The 22,447-nt window shown below is 38.9% G+C and overlaps 1 protein-coding gene across 3 annotated transcripts in view; it reads left to right on the forward strand.

Annotated features, from left to right (window-relative positions):
* Positions 1-4,155: 4,155 nt before the first annotated feature.
* The window catches only part of PRTFDC1 (phosphoribosyl transferase domain containing 1), a 43,305-nt gene continuing 25,013 nt past the window's right edge, over positions 4,156-22,447 (forward strand). For all 3 annotated transcript variants that reach the window (XM_054273891.1, XM_054273892.1, XM_054273890.1), the window contains exons 1-3: positions 4,156-4,234; positions 7,818-7,924; positions 9,913-10,096. In XM_054273891.1, the coding sequence (XP_054129866.1) occupies positions 4,190-4,234; positions 7,818-7,924; positions 9,913-10,096 (336 nt within the window). In that variant the 5' untranslated portion in view covers positions 4,156-4,189. The remainder of the gene's footprint in view (positions 4,235-7,817; positions 7,925-9,912; positions 10,097-22,447) is intronic.

Here is a 22,447-nt window from a genome sequence, read left to right on the forward strand (position 1 = left end):
CTGAAGTTGAAGTAGACAGAAGCCAGACTCCAGCCTGCAGGGCCACTCTGTCACCTGCTGTAGTACAGGAGTCACAGAGACCAATGTGCATCTCTTCTGCTGCACATCACAGGATGCTCCCTAGCCCTGCTAATGGGGCAGCATTTCCTATGGCCTCTCTGTGTTCATTACTGTAGGGGAATGGCTTGCGATCCTGCTTCATGTTCTCCCAAATGTCTGGAACACTGTCTGCCAGACATGTTCTGCTGCACTCAGGGTCTCCAGCAGCCACCCTGTGCACTGGGTCACTGCCTCAGGTAATACACAAGAACTCAAAATTCTGGAATATATTAAAACTGGATATGCAAACAATTTAGAATTATTTCCAGCATGCCCTAAAGTACTGTACATATGCTACTCTTTTGCTTTTAATAATCTCTTCAGTAACCATTTTACCCAAAAATGTCTTTCTCTGCCACAATTGGAGGTGTGTGTGTGTTGTAGCTTACCTTGTAACCACTAAGAAATGCAAGTTTATGCTTGATAAGATTGTTTACAGTTCTGCTGTTCACATAACAGCTGCAGCAACAGGCAGAACGAGAAAAAGAGGTCTTACTTCATCCCCTAATTGGCAAGCTTCTACCTAGGTAAGCCATACCTCTTGAAATATTCTGGATTTTCATGCTTTTCTTGTCTAGTTTTGGTGTTTACATATTAGACTGAGTTGTCAAATGTTTGTTATATCTTCTTGGAAGCAGAATACATAATGCAGTTGTAAAGGTTGCTTACGGGTAACTCCATAATGGTATTTGCCTTGGACTGCTCTCCTGGTACATCCCTGCCCCCAACCTTTTATTTTCAGTATTTCTTTACATTAAAATTGTGAAAGGGTGGGCATGTCCTACTTTTATCAGTAACATGGTAAGAGAGAAATAGATGTCTAATTGAAATTATAAAGTTGTGTAAAGGCCAAAAGCATAAATATATTCACATGGGATTTCTGTACCAGTCTTAACCCTGCTTTGTTTCCCTGTGTGTCACTTCCATCTGGTCCTTTATGGCTCTTGGCTATGTGTCCAGACCTACTTGTTAGGTCTTATTCATCTTATTTTCTTTGTTCTTCTCCGCTTTGATCATTTTCCCTGGTTGTATATCTATAAATGTTTATTCTTTTCCTCCTATTTTTAGTTCATAAACAAACAGCTAAACAAAGATAATAAGAACATTCTTCAGAATGTTTACAGGCTTTTTCATAGTTAAGCCCCAGATATATAATATTCACTAATCATATTTTGGCCCAAATTAAAATAAGTTTTGAAAGTCTACTGTAAATTCATTCATTCTATACCAGTTCATACTGTAAAAGAAAAAGCAAACATTCAGTAAGTATACATTGCTCCATAACAAAATCCTTAGCAGCTTCATTTCCATCATGCACAAAGAACCTCATTAATTCTGGTTTGTACTAATTCTGTGAGTTCACAGAACTATGAATTTGTGTCATTTGCAACAAAACTAAACAAAATGTATTACCTTTTGTGCCAATGAAAAAATCTTCCATGGAGAAGAAACAGCTTTGTGGGTTGGGTGTGTGGCTGCTGACAGCAGTACCATCGAAGTGTACCCCAACTAAATTTATCTAGGCTTTAATTTCCTTACTCATATTTATTGTTATTAGCAAGACATGACACTTCATTACACTTCTTAAGTGAGCCCTGTAAAATTGCTGGAAGATAAGAATATCAAAACAAAGACTCGACAGACACATTCATCCAATATTGATAGGAAGAGCAAACATCTCCTGCATGAGTTTTCTAGCACAATGCTGGAGGAATTTACTTTTTAGTGTCCTGCTCATGTTAATGCTTTTCAAAGCATTAATCACCTGTCTGTAGTGAGTCAGAACAATCCCCCATATTGCAGTAGTCTGATAAAGAATATGGTTAAAAAATACAGAAAGGCTGATAGCAGTAACCCAAATAGTCTGAAAGGTAGAAGAAAACAGTCCTAATACAGGAGTGGCAGAATTTGATTTGAGTTTCTAGCTGTAATCTAAATAGCTTCAGATCCACAGGGTTCAGCACTGTGACATAAATGCAACAGCAGCTTCATTGGCAAGTTGGTGGTAACTGATTCTGACTGTGCTGGCTTTAGGGCAGATATGGGCTTTGGGAGGCATTCTTCCAGACAAGGAGAGTCTTCAAATCCTGAAAAGTGTGGATACATATCAGGAGCATTTAACCCAAAGATCAGATGACACATTAAACTTTCTTTCTCAATAGTTGTATGAAATGTTGACATGGAATTGAAATCCCTATTTAGGGATTTTGTCCATTATGAAAATTTTTATTTGATTTATGTTTGTTTGTACAAGTCTGCATATGCTGTTTATCAGATTCACTACTTATTATTTTACAGGAACAGGAACTATTTTTTCTCAGTACACTTGAGTCTTGATATACAGGCACCACTTTGAGACAGATATATTCTGGAGTGGACTTCTGACACTTTGTAAACCTTGTCTTTTGTTCTTTCAGACATGCTGTCTGTTGTAGCAATAGTTCTTGAAAGAACACTTCCTTAATTCATCAAAAACCCCTGGCTTAATATAAGAAACAAAGCATTTATCACAAGATAATCTTCAACTGCTCTAGCACTTCACCAGATTTTATTTAGTGATTAATTTATAGAAGCATTCTTAACATCAGATTCCTAAGAATTGTCCTATCAGTTCTCATGTAAGTGCATTAACAGGATGCACCTGTAAACCAGTCAACAGTGGACACCAAACTCCCCGTGTAGACCTACCCACAACTTCTCCCTGGATCCATCTGTTGTGACCAGAAGTGACAATGACCACATTCTAGAATAGCAGTGCTCCAGCCTGAAATGTTTCCTACTTGGTTGGTGAGAGCCCCTCAGGTAGCACTTAGAATATTTCACTATGCCTAGATCTCCCTTAAAAAGAACTTTTACTTCCTTTAATATTTTCTAGGATAGGAATGGCAGAATTCTACCAGCTGTGTATTTGACAGATTGATATTAGAAATTATAACCAATTTTCAATTTTAAGAAAGTGAAAAGCTCTATTTTTATCCACAGTGGGCAGAGAGGCTTGCTACCATTTTCCACAAAAGACAGGATACAAAAAGGATGGAGAAAGTCCAAATTTGAACTTCTTATATGGGAAAGTAAAGGCAGGCAATGATCAGAGTAAGACAAGAAAAAAACAAGCTTCTTCTGATCTGTGAAGCAGTGAAAGCAAAATATTAATAATAATTTTAACAGAATTGGAAGGTAGTGGCAGAGAGCTGCACCGTTCCTGGTGCCTGATCTGTTTATCTTCACCTGCACAGAGAGCACAGGCAACACGGGCATGGGCTGGGGGCAATAGGAAACACAGCCTGCCCCAGCATGTGCACGGTGGTGGGAAGGAGCAGCGACTCCAGAAGACAGCGAGGATGGAAAGTATGATTACTGAACTGTTGGAAATTTTATTTTTCCTTCCCTGGAGTACAAGAAAATCCAGTTAAAACAGTAGTTTAAACCACACCAGCTTAATATTACCCATTAACCCAGGCCAGGCCCCTTGGCCAGCCCTGCCAAAGCCTTTCCACCATTCCGACCTGTACAGCTTCCATCCTGCACCCTGCATCCCGCACTGCCCATCCTGCACCCCGCACCCCGGACCGCTTATCCTGCATACCGCACCCTGTATCCCGCACCGCCCATCCCGCATCCCGCACCGCTCATCCTGCATCCTGCACTGCCCATCCTTCATCCCGCACCCTGCATCCCGCACCGCCCATCCTTCATCCCGCATCTCGCACCGCACATTCTGCAACCCGCACTGGTTCCATCCTGCATCCTGCATCCCACATCCCGCATTCCGCTCCCCGCACCGCCCATCCTGCTATCTCGCACCGTCCATCCCACATCCCGCATCCCGCACCGTCCATCCCACACCCCACACCCCGCATCCCGCACCTTGCATCCCACACCCCGCATCCCGCACCGTCCATCCCACACCCCACACCCCGCATCCCGCACCGTCCATCCCACATCCCACACCCCACACCCCGCACCGTCCATCCTGCATCCCGCACCGTCCATCCCACACCCCACACCCCGCTCCCCGCCCCGCGCACCCCGCACCCGCCGCGGCCCCGCCCCGCCGCAGCCCCCCGGGCGGGCGGGCGCGCGCAGGAACATGGCCGGGCAGGGCGGGAGCAGCGCTGGAGGCCGCGGCGTTGTGGTAAATGCGGAGCGCGGCGCGGCCCGGCCCGGCCGCTCGCCCCTCGCCGGCCGCGGTGCCTCCCCGGTCCCCGGCCCCCTTCCCCAAACCCCCCGGCGCTATGTGGTGAACTCCCGCGCCCTTCCCTTCCCCGGTTCCTCCGGCCCCCCGGCCGGCGCTTGGGCCGCCTCCCCTCACCCTGCGCCGGCCCCGGCCCCGCTGCGGCTGCCGGAGGGGACGGGCGTGCTGGGCTGGGCCGCGCCTTTGGCTTCCGCCGTGAAAACGCGGTCCGGTACCACCCCAGCGGCTCCTGTGGCCGTGGCTGTGCTTCCCCAGGCTCCTCGAGTACCGGGGATGAGGATCCCCAGGCATCCCGAAGTGGATGTTCCCACCGGAACACCGTGAGAGAGGGTTGGGCTGCTGCCCGTGTTCTGTTAGGGTGGGAAACAGCCCGAGCCTTGGCCGGGCGTTGGGAGTGTTGTAGGGATGGATAAATGGTGCGAAAATGAATGAATGAATGTGATCCTTATTCTGATAGACACCCTAGATTCTCCTGTGAAGCAAATGCCATCACTGCCACCACCTTAGGTATGTTCTTATTTTAATGTGGCATTAGGATTTTAACAGAAAGTTCACAGGCCAGCTGCCCAGATCATGGCCCAGGGCCACCTGTGTCAGCAGTGGTCACACTGTCCACTCCAACATCCCCTGCATCCCCCTTCTGAGGAACCTGTCCCGTGTGTTTGAGCTCTGTCTGAAAACACCACACATCAACCACGTCTCCTGACACCTGTGTGATAAATGACATTCCTTAAGTGGGTGAATGTGTGTATCACCAAGCAACAAGAGGTTATTGCAAAGAAGGACATGAATGTGCCTGACCGTGTTCTGCTGCACTGGTTTAATTTTTTCTGCTCAACTCCCCAAAAACCCCACCAGCAGTAAGTCCAGTGCAGCATCATTTAAGTTACAAAAGCTGGACTTTGCTTCATGCTGCTTGGAGCTGAGGACTGAGCTCAAACCTCACCTGTGCTCATTTTGCCAGACCAGAAAACAAACAACATTCTTCTAAAGGTGTTGCAATTGAATGGCTTCAGCTTGTCTCTTAGGCCTCAGGGTAACACTTTTGGACATTGCCATGTATTTGTATTCCTTTTTGTATCCATTCACATCAACTTTTTAGACTTACTGAAGAGGATCTGCTGGGCTATTCAAAAATGCAATGCCTGAACTTTAAAAGTAGGTCTTTCTTTCACTGCAGGAATTTTTTTACACACAAGTATGCCAATGTGTTTAGAAGATATATTTACTTATCCACTTGAACACTTTTTTCTTTCTGAAACAATATGAATTTTTTCCTTCATATTTTCAAGGGCCTTTTAAATTCATAAACAGAATAGTCATAAGAATTTACAGTTACTTGAAATTTGTCTTATAGCATAACACTGTGAATAGCTTTAGGATAAATGAGAATTTCTTAGGCTTGTTGGGAAATGCCTGTTTAAAAGAAAGAACAATATGAAATAGGCTTATTATATCAGACAAATAATTGACTTGAAGGTACACGTGAATTTCATCTTATTTGTCAAATGCCAGCAAGCACTTGTAAACAAGAACTTCAATATTGTTGTAGTGTTACACTGTTTGTGTTCTCCTATTCTAGAGAACCAGAAGGATAAGTGGTTCTCATTTATCAAAATTTCATCCTGATCCTGTTTTATAAAGGACTTACTGTAACCTAAGTAAAAGTTATTGGTTTGTATGAATTCTAAAGCAGCTTCTATCCATTTAATTTCATCTGCATCACACTGAAACCCTGCAATTTGATAAGAATGCAGAAGTAAGCAACACTGACAGGGGTTGCTAGTGGTTGCTTGTAACACTTAATGAAATTGTTTCAGTTTGTATTAAAATGCTTTTGAATAGACCGTTCATTGCTAAAAATGTTTAAAAAGTTTCAGCCCCCCATGCACTGAAAAAGTAGATGGGAAAATAGTCTTTGCAGGCTGACTGCTGCAGTGTTTCTGGGACGAGATTTGCTCTAATTAAAAACCTTGCCAAGGAGGATATTTATAATCTCCTGTTTCTATGGAAATGAGGAACACAACTAAGTAACTTTTTTTCTTTTGTGTAGTTTCAGGGCTTGTGTAAGTCAGGGGAAAAGCTTTCATTGATTCCAGTGATCTCCCAGTCATGCCCTTCGTGGGCAAATATTCAGTAGCAGTTGCCAATGAGTAACTTTTTTGATGCAGAAATTTTTGGGTAGAGTTAAGAAAACATGCCAGTCAATGTGCCTGTAGCTGTCAAGGAATATGCAAAAAAAGCCCCCAAGCAACACAAAATCCACAGGGTAGGACAGTGTTTCAGTACAGCATGAGGCTGGGCTGTGTCTGAGTTAAAGAGGGGATGTGGAGGAACAGCTCAACACAAATGTGTTATCTTAGCCAAAATTGTGAGAAACCTTTTATTGCTCTACAATAAAATGGTAAGCAGAGGTTTCAGTGATGGTCCTTTAAAGGTTGTCTGTAGCAAAAATGCCATTAAGACATGCACTGCACAATGGCAAGTTTGTCACCATTTCTCCATGGATTCAAGATTCCTGTAGCCAAGCTGTAGAAAGACAATGTGTGACTTGAGGATTATGATTGTAGGGAAAACCTTTTAGGTGTTGCTTTTAATCTTGAACCAGTATTGAAGCAAAGCTTTCTCATTATTTCAAGATACCTTGTGAACCTGCAGGTCTTGTCTTTCATAAGGAATAGAGAAAATGTTTTGGAGTTTGTTTAGTTTTTGTGCTGGAGACTTTGCATTTCTTAGCTTTCTGAAGCCTTCAATCGTTGGCTAACTTTTGACCTTCTTAATCTCTACCACCATTGTATCTTGTGAGATCTAATCTCTATTCTGATGCTTAAAAAACCAATGTATATTAAGTCTGTAAAATATTTTTTCTGTGAATAAATGGATTTACAGACTAGTTTCATGGTGAGGTGAGGCGAGATGAAAACATTTTGTAATCACTTATCTTTGATGACATCTAAATTAAGAACCTCACCTTTAGGAAGAAGTACAGTTTTTCACTGATTTGTACAGATACCATCCATGAACCACATAAATTATTCTCCATATGTGCTGGTTCATCTGTAGAATACTTATCTATTTATTTATTTATGACTTTAAGTCATTCTAAACTAGAAATGTACAATTTTAATATAGAATTTTATGACTTTTAATTCCACCATTGAATCTTCCTTTGGAAAATCCCTTCTTACTGGCAATATTATATTTGCACTTTGAGTTTGAAAGTACTTCGAAATTTACTTTTGCCACTAGTTTAGCACGAAATATTTCCTTTGTCTGTCTAGTTCTTTGTAATTTCAGGTGACATTTCCCACATTCTGTGGGTAAAAAACTGTAGCATTTGATTTCTGAGTTATATTGAGAAGCAAAATAATTAATGGGAAAAGCAAAATAGTAAATTGTAACTGGAAGAAAGTATGGCACACAATGAATCCATCCAAGAGAGTGTACCAGAGTGCTGATTCTGTATCAGTTACATAATGCCAAACACCATGAAGTGTTCTTGACAGTACTGTTTGATATTCAGATTTCAGACAATTGGCCTGGATACAGTCTGGATTTGTTCACTTACCCTCAGCACTACTATGGTGACCTGGAATATGTGCTCATTCCTCATGGCATTATTGTTGACAGGTATGTGTAGCTTGAATGTTGCTAAATAAATTGTTTGGTCAGTAGTATTATTCTTTTTTATGAAGGCTGTCATCTATATACAGTACATATTGTAAGTTAAAAACTTGGATATTTTTAATTAGAAATTTAAATTAGTACATTTTAGTGTATGCTGGAGTTCCTACACTTTTAACATACAAAATGGTCTTTGGTATTCCTGGAAATTTCAGCTGCAAACAATCTGAGGAACAATATAAAAAATGAAAATTCATCAAAGAAATGTTTCTTAATGAGAGGTTTTCCCTATTCTCAGACTTGATAAAAGATGGTAAAAGACAATTTTATTAATCTTCAGTAAAGGAAGTGATCCTCATTCTTACAACACTAAAAGGAATTATATATTTCAGATCAAATGAAATAATTTAATATTTCTAATATCTTCTATTTCTCATATAAAAATATAATAATTATTGCTACATGAAATTTACTAGAGCATTAAAATGAAAAGATGTGGAAATTAAGAAATAGCTGTTTCTTATACTTATCTTCAATCTAGAGCTTATTCTTCTCTGGTCCATGCACAGATTTCACTACAGTTCAATCAAGGTACTTATGTAGGGGCAAAATGATTTCTGTATTACAGCTAATAAAGAAAAAAACCAACCAAACCTGAAAAATGTAATAATAAAATACATGGGATGAATTATAGGATTATTTAATAAATTGAATCCTGTCAACGAGTCCACTCTCATTGAAACTACTAATCTAATTCAGAGAGCTATCAAAGAATTTTCCAGTGAAAGTATTTACAGAATATAGTGCACTGAGCTGTTTTTCCTCAAAACATCACAAAACATTGTGAAGTTTTCTGTTGATACTTACACCTAGAAATGACCCAGTGTACCCAGTACCCTATTGGGGGTCTAGAAAGGCTATCTTTAAAGTTAATATTTATTATTTACATTTATTATTAAGACTATTATTTCTTATTTTTATCTTGAAAATGTAAGTAGCATTGCATGGCAGAAATGTGTGTCTTTTGTTTCCAATCATCTGCCACATTGTGTTTGCCATGCAGAATTGCCAGAGAGGATAGGTTTGGTTGGGAGCTCCACAATTCTGGGCTCATGGGAGCATTCACTCGATTATTTGCCTGTGTGTGACCTTGAACAAGTCACTGAGGCTCTTTGCACTCTTCATTTCTGCTGTATGAAGCACTGAGCTGTACAGAATATGATAATATACACTCTTTATAAGCTTTTCACTGATGCTCTATTTCTTTCTAGTTTTTATGTATGTTTTTTATTAAAACTGTAAGGGTAGCATCTTCCAAAGCCAGTCAGCATGAAAGTTTCAAATATTCTTCCCTATCTTTCACTTAATTTGTTGCTCTTGTGCAGTAACTAACATAACAAGTTAGGTGTTTGTGCAGGTATATTTTATACTGATAATTCCTGTGAGGTAAAATGGAAGACTAGTTCACATTCTTTTCTCTTGAGTCTCTGACATATTTATGAGCCCAAAATATGCTGAGATGTGTAGGTGCTGTTTGTATAGCTGGGGAATTTATGCATTTAAGGTTAACTTAAATGGTTAGTTAAATTTAACTTAACTTTATGCATCTAAGGTTAACTTAGATTCAAGTGCTTTTCATCTTGCATCCATCACTGTCTGTTTGGATCTGCCATCTGTGAGCTGGATGCAAACCCAGTCAAGCATTGGAATGGACTGGAAGGTGGTAGAGGCACCATTCCTGGAGGTGTTCAAGGAATGACTGGACATGGCACTTACTGTTCTGGTCTAGCTGACATTGTGGTGATCACTCAAAGGGTTGGGCTTGATGATCTTGAAGGTCTTTTCCAACCTAAATGACTCTGTGATTCTGTGAAGTCAGGCTTCTTAAGCAATGCCAGTCAAACTTTATACTCAGCATAGTGTTTGTAAAGCATACCATAAACTTAGAGCATCTGTACCTAAAGTTATTTTATCTCGAATTTTTTTTTGCCCAGGACAGAACGACTGGCAAAAGATATTATGCAAGACATTGGAGACAATGATATTGTGGTTCTCTGTGTCCTCAAAGGTGGCTACAAGTTCTGTGCTGATCTTGTGGAGCACATTAAAAATCTCAGCAGAAATTCAGAAAGGTTCATCTCCATGAAAGTCGATTTTGTTAGACTGAAAAGTTACCACGTAAGTCAACAACTGATTTATGCAGATTCTGCTTGAATGGCATAATAAATAATTGACTTTTGCATGTGAGATCTCCACCTCCAATATTAAGAAAAACTATGTGAAAAATATTTTTGTTTGAAAAACCTGTGAAGTTTTTTTTTATCATTGTAGATAGTATGAATGAGAATATTGTTTTATTTAGTCTGTCTTTTACTTCTGGACAGAGTATTCAAATTTCATTCATGTAAAATGTCAACATTTGTTTGTTCTCAAAATCCTCAGCAGTTCTGTCAAGTTAATTTCATGTTACTGCATTTTCCACCCCCACATAGTTTGGCATAACTGCAAGGTGGTGAATCTATGTCTTCTTCTAAATGTTTAATGCTAAGTAAATGAAATGCTTTCATCTTCATAGCATGCAGTTTACATAGCAGCAAAATATACCACCAGATGATGATAGTGTTCTACAAGAAAATGCAACAAGCCATTCAGTCAAATCCAGTGTTGAACTAATCATCAAGTCCTCCTGTTATCTTCAGAGGAAATGATGCAATAATAATTCATCTGTGTCACTGAGGATTTGATAGTGAGATTACCAGCATTTTTTAGAATCTCTAACTGCAATTTCTTATTGCAGAAGTTATAAATTTATATGTTCTATCTTGCAGTGTATGTTTCATAGTGAGGGAGCATTTCTATAAGTAAGTTGTTGTAGAAGTGTCTGAGGAAGTACACTAAACAAATAGAGTGATAATAAGGTGTCTTGCAGAAATGCAACTTGCTGTGTCCAGCAGTTCCCACAATAACTCTATATCCTTTCCACAGTTTGTTGGCTGGCATTTTCTTCTGACCCCAGTGACTATAAAATTTTCCTAACTTTCACAGATCTGGTCTGACCTTTTTTCAGTGGGGGAAAAAAGGTGAATGAGAACCTTTTATAGGCATTAGGTTAGGATTTGGTCCTAGGACTTCTGTTTCAAGAATTACTTCTATGAAGTACGTGTGAAATACTAATATTATGTATTTTCTAGTAGTCAGCAGCATTACAGAAATAATAAATTATAATGTTATATTATGTCCCACATAGTGGCACATGGAAATTTTACTCAGTTTTTTTGCATAGTTATAATAGCACTTCAGTAACACTGCTGAACAAATAGAGGAATTACTTAAATTGGGCTTTATTTTGCATCTGGCATGTAGTTAACGCACATGCTTTTCCTACAGAGTTATCTCTTATCCAGTATGAAGATATCCTAGTTCTAATATTTCTTTCCTTGGGGTCAAATCTTATTAGCCATACTAACCCATAACCAATGAGCAGCAGGAGGTGTGTACTGCAAAAGTGTGTAAATTTTCACCTCTTTAGCTTAGGAAATAATGTAAAAGCATGTTATATCAAACTGAAACAGCACCAAGATGTCACAGACATCTTTTGTGAAAAATCCTTTCTTTGGGATTTTTCCCTCTTCTGGGAAGCTGAGGCCCCAGAAGGAGAATGTAAACAATGGTTATCTGCTGCTGTGGAATGCAACAGGTGCACCTGTGATTGGCCCATGTTCCATGTTTACAATTAAGGGCCAATCAGGGGCCAACTCTCTCTGGGACAGATCAGAGAGAGCTCTGTTGTTGATTCATTCCTATTCTATTCTTAGCTTAGCAGCGTCTGAACTTTTCTCTCTATTCCTATTAGCATAGTCTTAATGTATTATATATCATAAAATTAATAAATCCAGCCTTCTGATCATGGAGTCAAGATTCTATCTCTCTCTTCACCCCTGAGGAACCCTTGCAAGCTCAGTAACACCAAGAATTTTATTATGCAAGGGGGCAATTACCAATACTAAGTCTTAGATTATCTTAGCACTTAGTGGCTGTGCATATTTTGGGTCCTAGCCTCATGCTGTATCAGAAAGGAAGCACCTTCCCAAGAACCAGTGCCTGCATCTGCATTTTTGAAAATATATTCTTTTTACTTGCATGTACTTCCAAACAGGTGTCAGGTATTTAGAGGTTGAAGCTGTCCTTGATTTAGTGCTTGGATCAGTGCTTGATACCTGTCTGGTCTGAGAAGCTGAATGACATTGAGAAGAAATTTGAAATTGCATTAATATTGGTAGATGCAGTCCATGAGATGTGTATAAACATAATGCTGACTAAAGCACCAGTATCCTTTGCATCCTGGGTTACTGTTGTGTCCTGTGCAATTGCAGGTTTTGGAGAATGTCCCCTTGTCAGCATAGCTGGGCTCAGATCACTTAAGGAACTCGCTGTACCTAGTCTGAGTGACTCCTTATCCCAGCCTTACACGAAACTCCCAAATCTCCATGTTAGTTTATTCTGTAATAACATGTCTTTCTCAGTGTTTCACACTTTAATCAGAGGCAACAATTACAGCTTTAGAGATAAGACTCTGCTTAAAATCTTGGAGCATCACCAGTTCCACTCCTTTGTTCTCTTCTGTGTTTTCTATTTCACTTTCTAGTAAGACTTATTATTGCTCTCTCTTTTTATCCCCTTTTCATTTTACAGACACTGTTTTTCTTACATTATTTATCCTGATTCCTTTTACTAACTGTTCTCTCTTTCTCTCCTGAAGGGAGTCCTGCTGCTCTCAATGCTTCCTTCAGACCTGTCTCCCTTCCCCCCTCCAGCTGTTTAAATCCAGCAACTAATTTCAGCTCAAACTCATGGGATTTTTGTATTGTCTCATTCCAGCTTCAATATTGAAAGGTTAGTTGATTTTTAGGGGCTGTAACTCAAAGTGGGATTTCTTGATTTAACAAGAAAGGATAGCAAAAATGGGCTGTAATTGTGACCCAGAGTCAGATCTTGGCACCAGTGAAAGTAAACCCTTAATTACCTGGTATCAGTGGAAAATGCTGTACTTTGCTGTTTGGCATACAGACATGATTACAGGTAAAGGAGATTGCAAATATGGCCAGTTTTATATGGCTCTTTGTTTTTCAAACCTGTCATGATGTTACAGAATTTACACTTAATTAATATGTTAGGATTTGCTTTCATATTAAGTAGCTGAAAGCTGGACATGAGTCTTCTTTGTAAGATTTCTTCCTGCAAATGAATAAATTTTAAAAAAAAGCATAGTACATTTAGATTCTCTGGATATTAATGAGATGAATGGCTACTTGTACTGCCATAATCAGGATGGTTTTATCTGGTTTGCAAAATATTGTCATATGTGCCTGAATATTTTTACATGTTTGTGAGAAACGTTCCTGTATTTTACAAGGAGCAGATTAAAAGAAAGCACCAAGATAACAGTTAGAAAATATGATTTCAGGAGTAAACAGATAGGAAGCATCATGTGGAGTTAAGGATAAAAGTCAGGAAGTAGGTGGAGAGGAAAACCAAATCAATTTTCCAGATGGAAATCTGAATGAAAAGCAGCAGCTCTGAGTTTTAAGAGGCAGAGAAGAGAAAACATACACTGTTTTGAGTAAACTCAAGAGTAGCAAGGCAAGAAGTGTAGTGGGTAGAGCAAGAAGCACTACAATAGTCCTCATGGGAAATATGATGAATTTATATAAAGATGCATGCCAAGTTTTAGGGGAAAACACTGTATTCTGACAACACTGACATGAGAACTGACAGAATTTAGCAGCTTTTTAGGCATTAGGTTCTAAGATATTGGATTTTAATATGAGTCAGGAACAGTGGAATTGACTGCAGAGATTTTTGAATTTAAAACTGGATGAATAAAATTTACTATATTCAATTTTTACTATGCTGATTTTTCCCCCAAGTGATTGTTCCTCCACAGGGAATTGGAGTTCTGAAGTTGAAAATGGGTGAGGGTTTCAGTTTGAAATGAGAATTCAAAATTAATTTCAAAAGCATGATATGTTGAAGTCACAGATGAGAAGTAATGGTGGAAGAAGTTGAGTTGGGGAATGCCATCTAAGGAGAATGTGGCCCTAGCAGGAGAGATGGTGCGCCCAGAAATTCCATAATATATTTGTGATATTGATAACTTCAGGAGATTAAAGAGCTGATTGGGAAGAATCCAGAGGGAAGTAAAACAGAGAAATTAGGAAGATGTTTTACTAGGCTGTTTTTAATTAAGTGATAGGACTAGACAAGGAAGTATGTTTGAGGATGAACCAAAAGAGAGAATGATCAAAAAAAATAGAAGGATGTGGATGTCATGAAGAGAAGGGCTGAATAGGATATGTTTTAGTAAAAACACACACTATAAGAAGTGTAGCACAAGAGTAGACTATTCATAAACAATAATTAGAGCTTCTCTTTGTTAAGTGTGGAAGAGACAATTTAGGACAAGCTGAAAAGGTAAAGGTTGAATTACAGCTTCAGAGAGAAGAGGATGTTCTGGTTTAGCAAATCTAATCCACAACCAAGAGATGCAGCAGTATCACCTAATCCTGTTCCATGGCTATGCCAAATGGGACCTTTAAGTCAAACCTCAATTTTTAAATGGAATTGAAAAAATTTACAAGTCGAGGAAGTATGCAGACTGTCTTGAGTAGTTCTCAGCAGCCTTTCAGAAGAGAGGGTAAATGCATGTGAATTCAGCTAAAAAGAGAAGGAATAATAGTAAGAGTCATTGTTGAAACTGGTGGTAGGGACAGATGGAAGAAAGGAGAAACACCACACACTTTTATTAGGCAGACCAGTGTGCTTTCTACATGCATTGCTGCCTGTTCTTATAAAATGTTTAGTATTCCCATATGGTTATCCATAGATATCTATCTAATTCTCTTAATTACTATATTTTATAAAATAGATATGATAGTAAAGCTCACATCTTGGGGAAGGACAAGTGAATCTTGGTGGCATAACCTTTGTTCACTGAAAACCATGGAGAGGTAAACTAGGAATGGGATTGTTACTTTTCCTTAAGTATTTTGTGATTTGTTTGGTTATATGTGTGGACTAAAGTGGCTGAAGAGCATCCATCTCTGTTAATTTGAAATGACATTGTTATAACAAATTCTGTTATTTTGAATAACTTTGGGATCCCACCTGGAGCACTGCATCCAGCTCTGGAATCCTCTGTACAGCAAAGACAAGGATCTTTTGGAGGGGGTGTGGAGGAGGCAACATACATGGTCACAGGTCTGGAACACCTGTCCTGGGAAGACAGACTGGTTCAGTTGGGTTGTTCAGCCTGGAGGAAAGAAGAGGAGACCTTAGAGCAGATGGCCAGTATCTGAAAGGGGCTTCCAAGAAAGGTGGAGATGTTTACAAGGCCATGGAACGATAGGACAAGGGGAAATGTCTTTAAATTGAAAGACGGCAGGCTCAGACTAGATAGAAGGGAGAATTTTTTTTTTTATGAAGTTGGTGAGGCACTGGAACATGTTGCCCAGAGATGTGTTTGATGCTCCAAATATGAATGAACTTCAGAGGAAACTTCCAGAGGATTTGGTAAATTCATGTAATTCTTTCAAATGAGTACATTATTTATGGTTTCCAGAACATAACTAATAAAAAAAAAGTGTAAAAATGTGACTGCTGAATTGTAATCCATGTACAATGGGTGCATTGAATTCAGTTCACAAACATATTCATTGATATGATCTGTTTCCTCTTCAGCCTCCAGTTGTTTGAAACATATTTACAATTGTTGGTTATTAGTCTTGGCATAAACAGGACTATTAGTGCTGTAAGAGTCTGAAAACAAGCAACAAAACAAGAATTGTTTAGTAGAAATCTGAATGTTTTTGCTATATGAAGCCATCTCAGTAAATAGTTTTGCTAAATCTCTCTGCTGTAGGAGTAAGGAAACAGAGATTTTATAATGAGTAAGTTGAAAGCTTGGTAAACAGAGTAAAAGAATTTCTTTTTCTGCCATGCAGGTTTTCTTCTCATACACCAAATGAGTGTACTTGATTCATAAAGACTCCACAGAATGAAGCATCAGACTATGATCAGAGTGGTATAAAATGTACAGTCCTACTTTTCATAATAACCTATTCTTATTCAGTATAATTTTACTGTATGTAACTTGGCTTTTTTAATATCACTGTGAACTTGGCATTTAAAAATAATATGTTGAAATCCTGATGCTGAAAAAGCAGGTTGCCTCAAAATGCTGTTATTAATTTAACAACACAGAAGAAACAACTGTCTTGCTTGCATTTAGTGATTCATGTCTGTATACAGACTCTACACCAGTGTTACAATGATTGTTTATCTCCATTGCTGTGTCACACAGGAGAACACAACTTATGATCTCCTGAGAAAAATAATCGTGCTGAGGTGAAAGAGAATTCACATTAGTTTCTGTACTTACAAGTTTTCTTTTGGGCAGGTTGTGAGTTCCCTTTATTTTGCTCCACATACACAGTTTAGCTGATGACTGCATCATCATATTGATGCTGAGTAGCCATGGAAGAATTACAAATTGGAGCCTACCTGATAGAATTAGTTCCTGTCAGCTTTAAAGCCAAGTTCTACCATAATTTCACAGGACTGAACTCCAAATTATCTGTGAATCATACATTTGACCTGCAAATAAATAACTTCAATATAGGCAAAAATGTGATTTAATTTGAAAATTAGTGATTTGTGGTTTATTTAATTTGGAGAGAGGTTGTGTGTACTAGACATTCGAAAACTAAAATATACTCTTAACCTTTTTCAAGTCTTGCAGTCACCACTGCAGGCAGTGAACAACTCTACAGAGGATTTTGCAGAATGATACAGTTTTAGATGCTAATGGGCAGCAGAAACATGACATAATTTGATCCACAGAAGTTAGCAGTGTCAAGATTGTTGCTGTTCTGAGAGAGATGTTCTGTTGATTGTAGATGGTGTTGTCAGAGAGATCTCTTATGGGCAAGCTAATGATAAGAGATTTGGGAAATCTGCTCCTTGAATTGCCAAAGGGGTTTCATCTCTGTGCACCTTCTTTCTCTATTAATGGATAAAATAGCATTTACATTCTGAAGCAGTAGTACCTTTTTGAGTGAAAGTTCCATGAGATGTTCAGACCTGCTAAAACAAGTAAGTAAAAGGTCTTTTAGTGCTCCAAGCCAGAGACAGTCCCAAATCTTAAGCAGGCATTGGTGTCCTCCCTGTACCTCTTATACTTCAGTTATTTTCTGAAATTTAGTAAGACCTGAGATGGTTAAGAAGGTGATAAACAATGGAAACAGATCATATATTTTGTGAATTGAGTGTTTGGAGATACTACAATTCACAGTTCTCCAAACTGTGTCCAAATGTTCCTTTTTCAAGTGTTAAGACTTGTATAAAAATAGAATATTCTTCATGAAAGAAACAAAAACCCCACATCAACATACAGCAGTGTCTTACTGCAAAATATCAGCCTCAGAGACACTCAAACTTTTCAGAGAAATAGCTGAAAATGTGTTAGTAATGCAAGTCATCCCAAAAGCTTATTCTTGCAGCTAGCCGATGAAATTTTAAAAGAAATTCACGAAAATGTAATGAGAAGAGTGACAGTCTCCTTCATTAAATTGTGGGTGATGTTGTGAGAGTAGCAGCAGAATTCAGGCACTCTGAGAGTAAACTCTCCTGCCAGGTTAATGTGTACATCAGGTACAGTGGCTTTCTGTGAGAGCTCAGGCACTGCAGGTGGGTCCCTTTTCTGGTTGCACCTGCACTGGCTGCAGCAGTGACTGTCCCCATTCCCCAGGGACTGCAGTGCCCTCCAGGCAGTCACACTGGCCAGCCCAGCTGCTCCTGAGCTCCCCAACCTCTTTCAGCACAGAGAACAGCACTTGGGAGAGAATTTCTATTTGGACCCCTTGAGCTTGCTGGATTTGTTTTTAGCAACCCAGATTCACACATGCATGTCAGTAGCCCCTGCCAGAGGGAGACTTACAAGCAGCTGGGGACAGCTTGTGGGCAGTAAATTCTTTAGTCAGCACAGATCTTGCTGGAAAAAATGAGTCTGCCCATAGTCAAGGGACCCTCACTACCATGTGTGCAAGCCTCAGACTCACTCACTGCTTTACCTGAGAGATGCTCCTCAAAGGTATCAGGAGTGTGGATATTTCAACTCTAGTTATTTTTGTGTACCAGGCTAGTTCTCATAGTGTTCTAAGATAACTGAAGAAGGCCATACTATATGGAATAAAATGTAAACTTAAAAGTCAGAGTCTTGAAATGTCTTACATCTGGAGGCAAATGCTCTCCTTTCACCTACGTGGCATCTACTGCTTCCATTTAATGTGGTGGCAGAGTTGTGAGATATGAGAGCTTTAATTCAGTTCTTGCTCAAAGAAAGTTTTTTATTTAAAGTAAAACATACAGTTTTATTTTGTGCTTAGGGGCTTGAGATGCTGCTTCTAATGTAAGTAGGTGTTAATTTGTGGGTATAGTTCAGGAAAGGACATAAGTCTATCATACAGTCAGTTTATCCACTTTATCTCTAATGTAAAACTTACTTATAGAGGATGATCTTTGTAACTGTATGCATCAGATAACACACCTACACATCACTTGAATATGTTAGCACCATCTGAAATCTTAGTGATTTTTTTAAAGTATGAGTAAGTGTGTCGGTGACTCACATATGAAAGATTTGGGGGAGCCAAACAACTCAGCCAAGGGAGAACTGAGTAGGAAGTGGCCTGATTGCCATGGGGACAGAACTAGAGCAGATGTGACAGTGAAGGCAGAGTGATACTGAGCTGTCCTACAACTTTACAGAAGTATCAAAGTATTGTTTTAAAGCATTTATGGAGCATATTAAAGCAAGTAACTACATGCTTTTTAAGATACTTTTCATTTTTATCTATCATTTCCAGCTTAGGTATTACCTTCCTTTATACTGATATGTGATTTTTAGCTATGGAATTCTTGTTTAAAATTTAAAACAAATTTCATTTTCCTCTATTGTGGGTGTGTGCTATGTTCTTTTGGATTTCAGATCTAATATAAACTCCACAGAGGTATTTTCTAATGTTTTTTGAGAAATTTGTGCCCCCAAGGGTCACATTTTTCTTACAAGCTGTAATGTTTTCTTTTGAAAAATATCTTCTATTTTGAAATCAATGTCTTGGATTATAGTATATTGCATAGGGTACAGCTACTATGTATAAATGGAGTTTGAGGTCTGAAGTTCCTTTTTCTTACATTTTTTTTATATGAGTGGGGTTTTTTGTGACCTTAAAGCTTTGGTAATTTTAAGCAATCCAGGTTCCTGAAATCTTGCCATTTAAGACTGTAGATGTTTTTGAAACTGGCCACTTCTAGAATAGATTCAAAGCATCAAGGGATTTTATTAGAAGCATCCAACAGTTTGTATTTTCAAAGAATTAGATTCCCCTGGATACAGTATTTGTTGTAAAGAAGTGGTTTCTTATAAAGCCTAAAATATTGAAGTTTAGTTTAGTAAAATGTTTTGTTTCATATTCTGCCGAAAATATACCAAGCCATACTAAGTTATGGCATTTGCAGCAATACTATATGTCATACTGCTTCATGGATTTTACAGTGACAGGGAAACAGGATCTTACATGCAAGATAGGTCCAGAACTTAATGGTCACTAATCCTGTTGTAAAATAAGATCTGATGAGTTTGAAAGGACTGTGACATGTTTATGCATTGGAAAAATATCACATTACTTGGATGCTAGCAGTACCATTTAATATGGGAGATTTTCATATCAAGATCTGAAATGGGGCAAAATTAATGAAAAGAAGCCAGAGGGTTCTAATTTTTCTCAAGAAATTCGATGACTCCCTTTTACTGGCATCTTAAATGCTGTTTCTTAAAACAGATCACAACACGTGTAGTGTTTGTGCAGTGTCACACCCCAGTGGGTCTGTGAGACATAGACCAAAAGAGTTACTCTGAAGGAATATGGCAATAACAGGAACTCCTCTGTAATTGCAGTGCTGATCTGTGTGACAGATACAACATTCTTTTCCCTCCTCATTTGATAGACGGAAATTAAAATATTTAAATAAAGATGGGATACTATAAAACAACTGTGCAAGAAAATTCACAAAGAATATGTGTTCTGTCAAAAGTTTCCAAGTTGTCTTTAGCCAAGGGACTAAGCACAGTAGTATGGAAAAGAGTGCTACTCATTTGTGAGAATCAATGAGAAACTAAGCTCCAGATTGCTGGAAGGGACAAAGCATTTGAGGTTTTTATCAGACTCATCTTCTGTGAATTTGCTTACACCTATTTATCTGTTTTCTCAGCCTGTGGCTATTTGACAAAGTTCAAGATTCTTCTTCTATCTCTGTTTTATCGCCAGATTCTAGGAACTAATGATAGTCTGGGTCAGAAGGTTAGCACTTTCTGGTTATTCTAGAGAAAGCTGTTTTCTCTTGTGCTTGCAGAATCCCCATGTGGACAGGGTTTTTAGTACAGAGCTACAAACTCACTGTATGTTTTTTTCACAATGTTCATTTACTTTTGATCATTAATTCACAACACAGTTTAAAAAATGGGGTAAGATCATACATGTGGGTCTTGTAGTGTCTGAGCTGGCATGCTAAGATCCTCTCTTGAGGCTGGGAAACATGACTTCTAGTTCCACTGCTGTAATGTTCATGCATTTAATGCTGAATAATAACTGGGCAAAAGATAGATACTCCAGTTATTGTGGACTTGAATCCAAATGGACATTTTCCTTCCCAAGTCCAGTATAGCTGGCCATAGCATGATTGATGACCTCAATGACTTTTGCATTACTATAGCAGGAGGAGAATTTTCCTTACACTCTTTGACTTATGGAGCTGAGGAGGAAAAGCATCCCAAGTCTGCTATTCCCAGAGTGTGGGCTGGCATTACATCATTATCACAAAAAGCAGACACCCTTAGCAATGCCTCCTGGCAGCCCAAAAGGAGTACCTGTGTAGGACTAGGGCAGTTCTGGAGGGTATGCTTCCTTAAATTATTCTTTTACATCTAAGTTTTAAAATTTATTTGCTTCCCATCTCTGGAGAAAAATTATGGGATCAGAACTTTACCTTGCATGACTGAAGAGCCCTGTGAAATTGTTAATACCTTTTCTCATCCTACAACATACATAGATTTTATTTCTGTGTTTTAAATATTATCTTAGAGAATAAAAATAAGCTAGAGTACAAGGAAATCTCAGATTACAGTATGTGAAAACTAACCCAAGTTTTGAGGATTTATTGTGTTTCTGATATGCATACAAGTCAAAATCTTTGTTATAGTATGTTCTTGATTTCAGTTCTTGCTGAACTTTTTAAGTGTTTGGGTGCTGTTTCTGCCATATGGTGATATGTGGTGTTGACATCTTACTGCCTCATTCTTAAACAAAAAAACACCCCATTTAACCAATGCTAAGCAAGTATAGAAAATTTAATTGCTAAATCAGAAATTAAAAAGTGAAATAATTTATTGTCTGTAATCTTTATTATCCAGGTTAACTGATCTGAGTTCTGCTTTGATTTATGATATCTTAGTTTGGGCCTCTTTTAAGATAGCTTACCTTCCTTGGATTAAATACAGAGAAGGCATGCAGGAGCCCTGGTACACAAAAAATTGCTGAGTGTCTGAACAGATGATTATCAGCAATTCTGGTAATAAACTTTCTTTTTATGAAGTTTAATAATTTACTGTTTCCCAGAGTGTTGTTTAAGCTGAATGACCTGCCTTGCTTTTACAGTAGGGAAAAAATATACCCAGGTGTTGCCACAGGTCAGCTGATAAGGAATACCTTGCTGTCAGTAAGTTCATTGTTTGTCTTTCTCTGTCCAAAGCCAACTTCCTCATTGCAAAACTCTGGCCTTCCCTGGAACTGGCTAGACTAGCTTGAGTTTGAAGCAGTTCCAAACCTGAGTGGTGGAGCTTTTTAGTTAAGGAATATCAACAAGGAAGACATAGAATTTAAAAAAAAGTAAATCTTTACATGAGTTACATTGTAGATCTACCCCTACAGAAGTGAAATATGTCTTACACTGTGGGAACTAGAATTCTGCTGGATGTACATCTACAGCAGTCTAAAATTTGCTATCATCTGTTATCCTGGCAATGGCAATAAGGCCAGGCTCAGTGCAGCACAGTCAGTGGTGTGGTCAGCTCAGGAAAGCAGCTTTAAAGCTCTCAGAGCTGCTCCAAGCTGTCACTGCTTCAGTGCACATGTACCTGTACATCCTTGCAGAAAGGGGCTGTTCTGGCAGTGGGTGTGTGCCAGTTTACTGCATTCCATTGCCACTTGGCTCAGCATTGTTGGATTGTTTGCAAGGTATTCAAGGTACCTCTTAAAAATATATCAGCGACCTGGCACTTTACTGTTTTGAATGTGGGTGTACCCCAAAGGTTGCCTTTGGTATACATTTGGTTCTGGGTAAAGGAAGGCAAACTTTCCAGTCTTTACTGGGAAGTGATTCACATCATTCCCACTCATTTGTACAAATCTCCAGATT

This window comes from Melozone crissalis, unplaced genomic scaffold (genome assembly GCF_028551555.1).
Source record: "Melozone crissalis strain CALT ecotype California unplaced genomic scaffold, PUWL_Pcris_2 ptg000016l_1, whole genome shotgun sequence".
In the NCBI taxonomy this organism is placed as follows: Eukaryota; Metazoa; Chordata; class Aves; order Passeriformes; family Passerellidae; genus Melozone; species Melozone crissalis.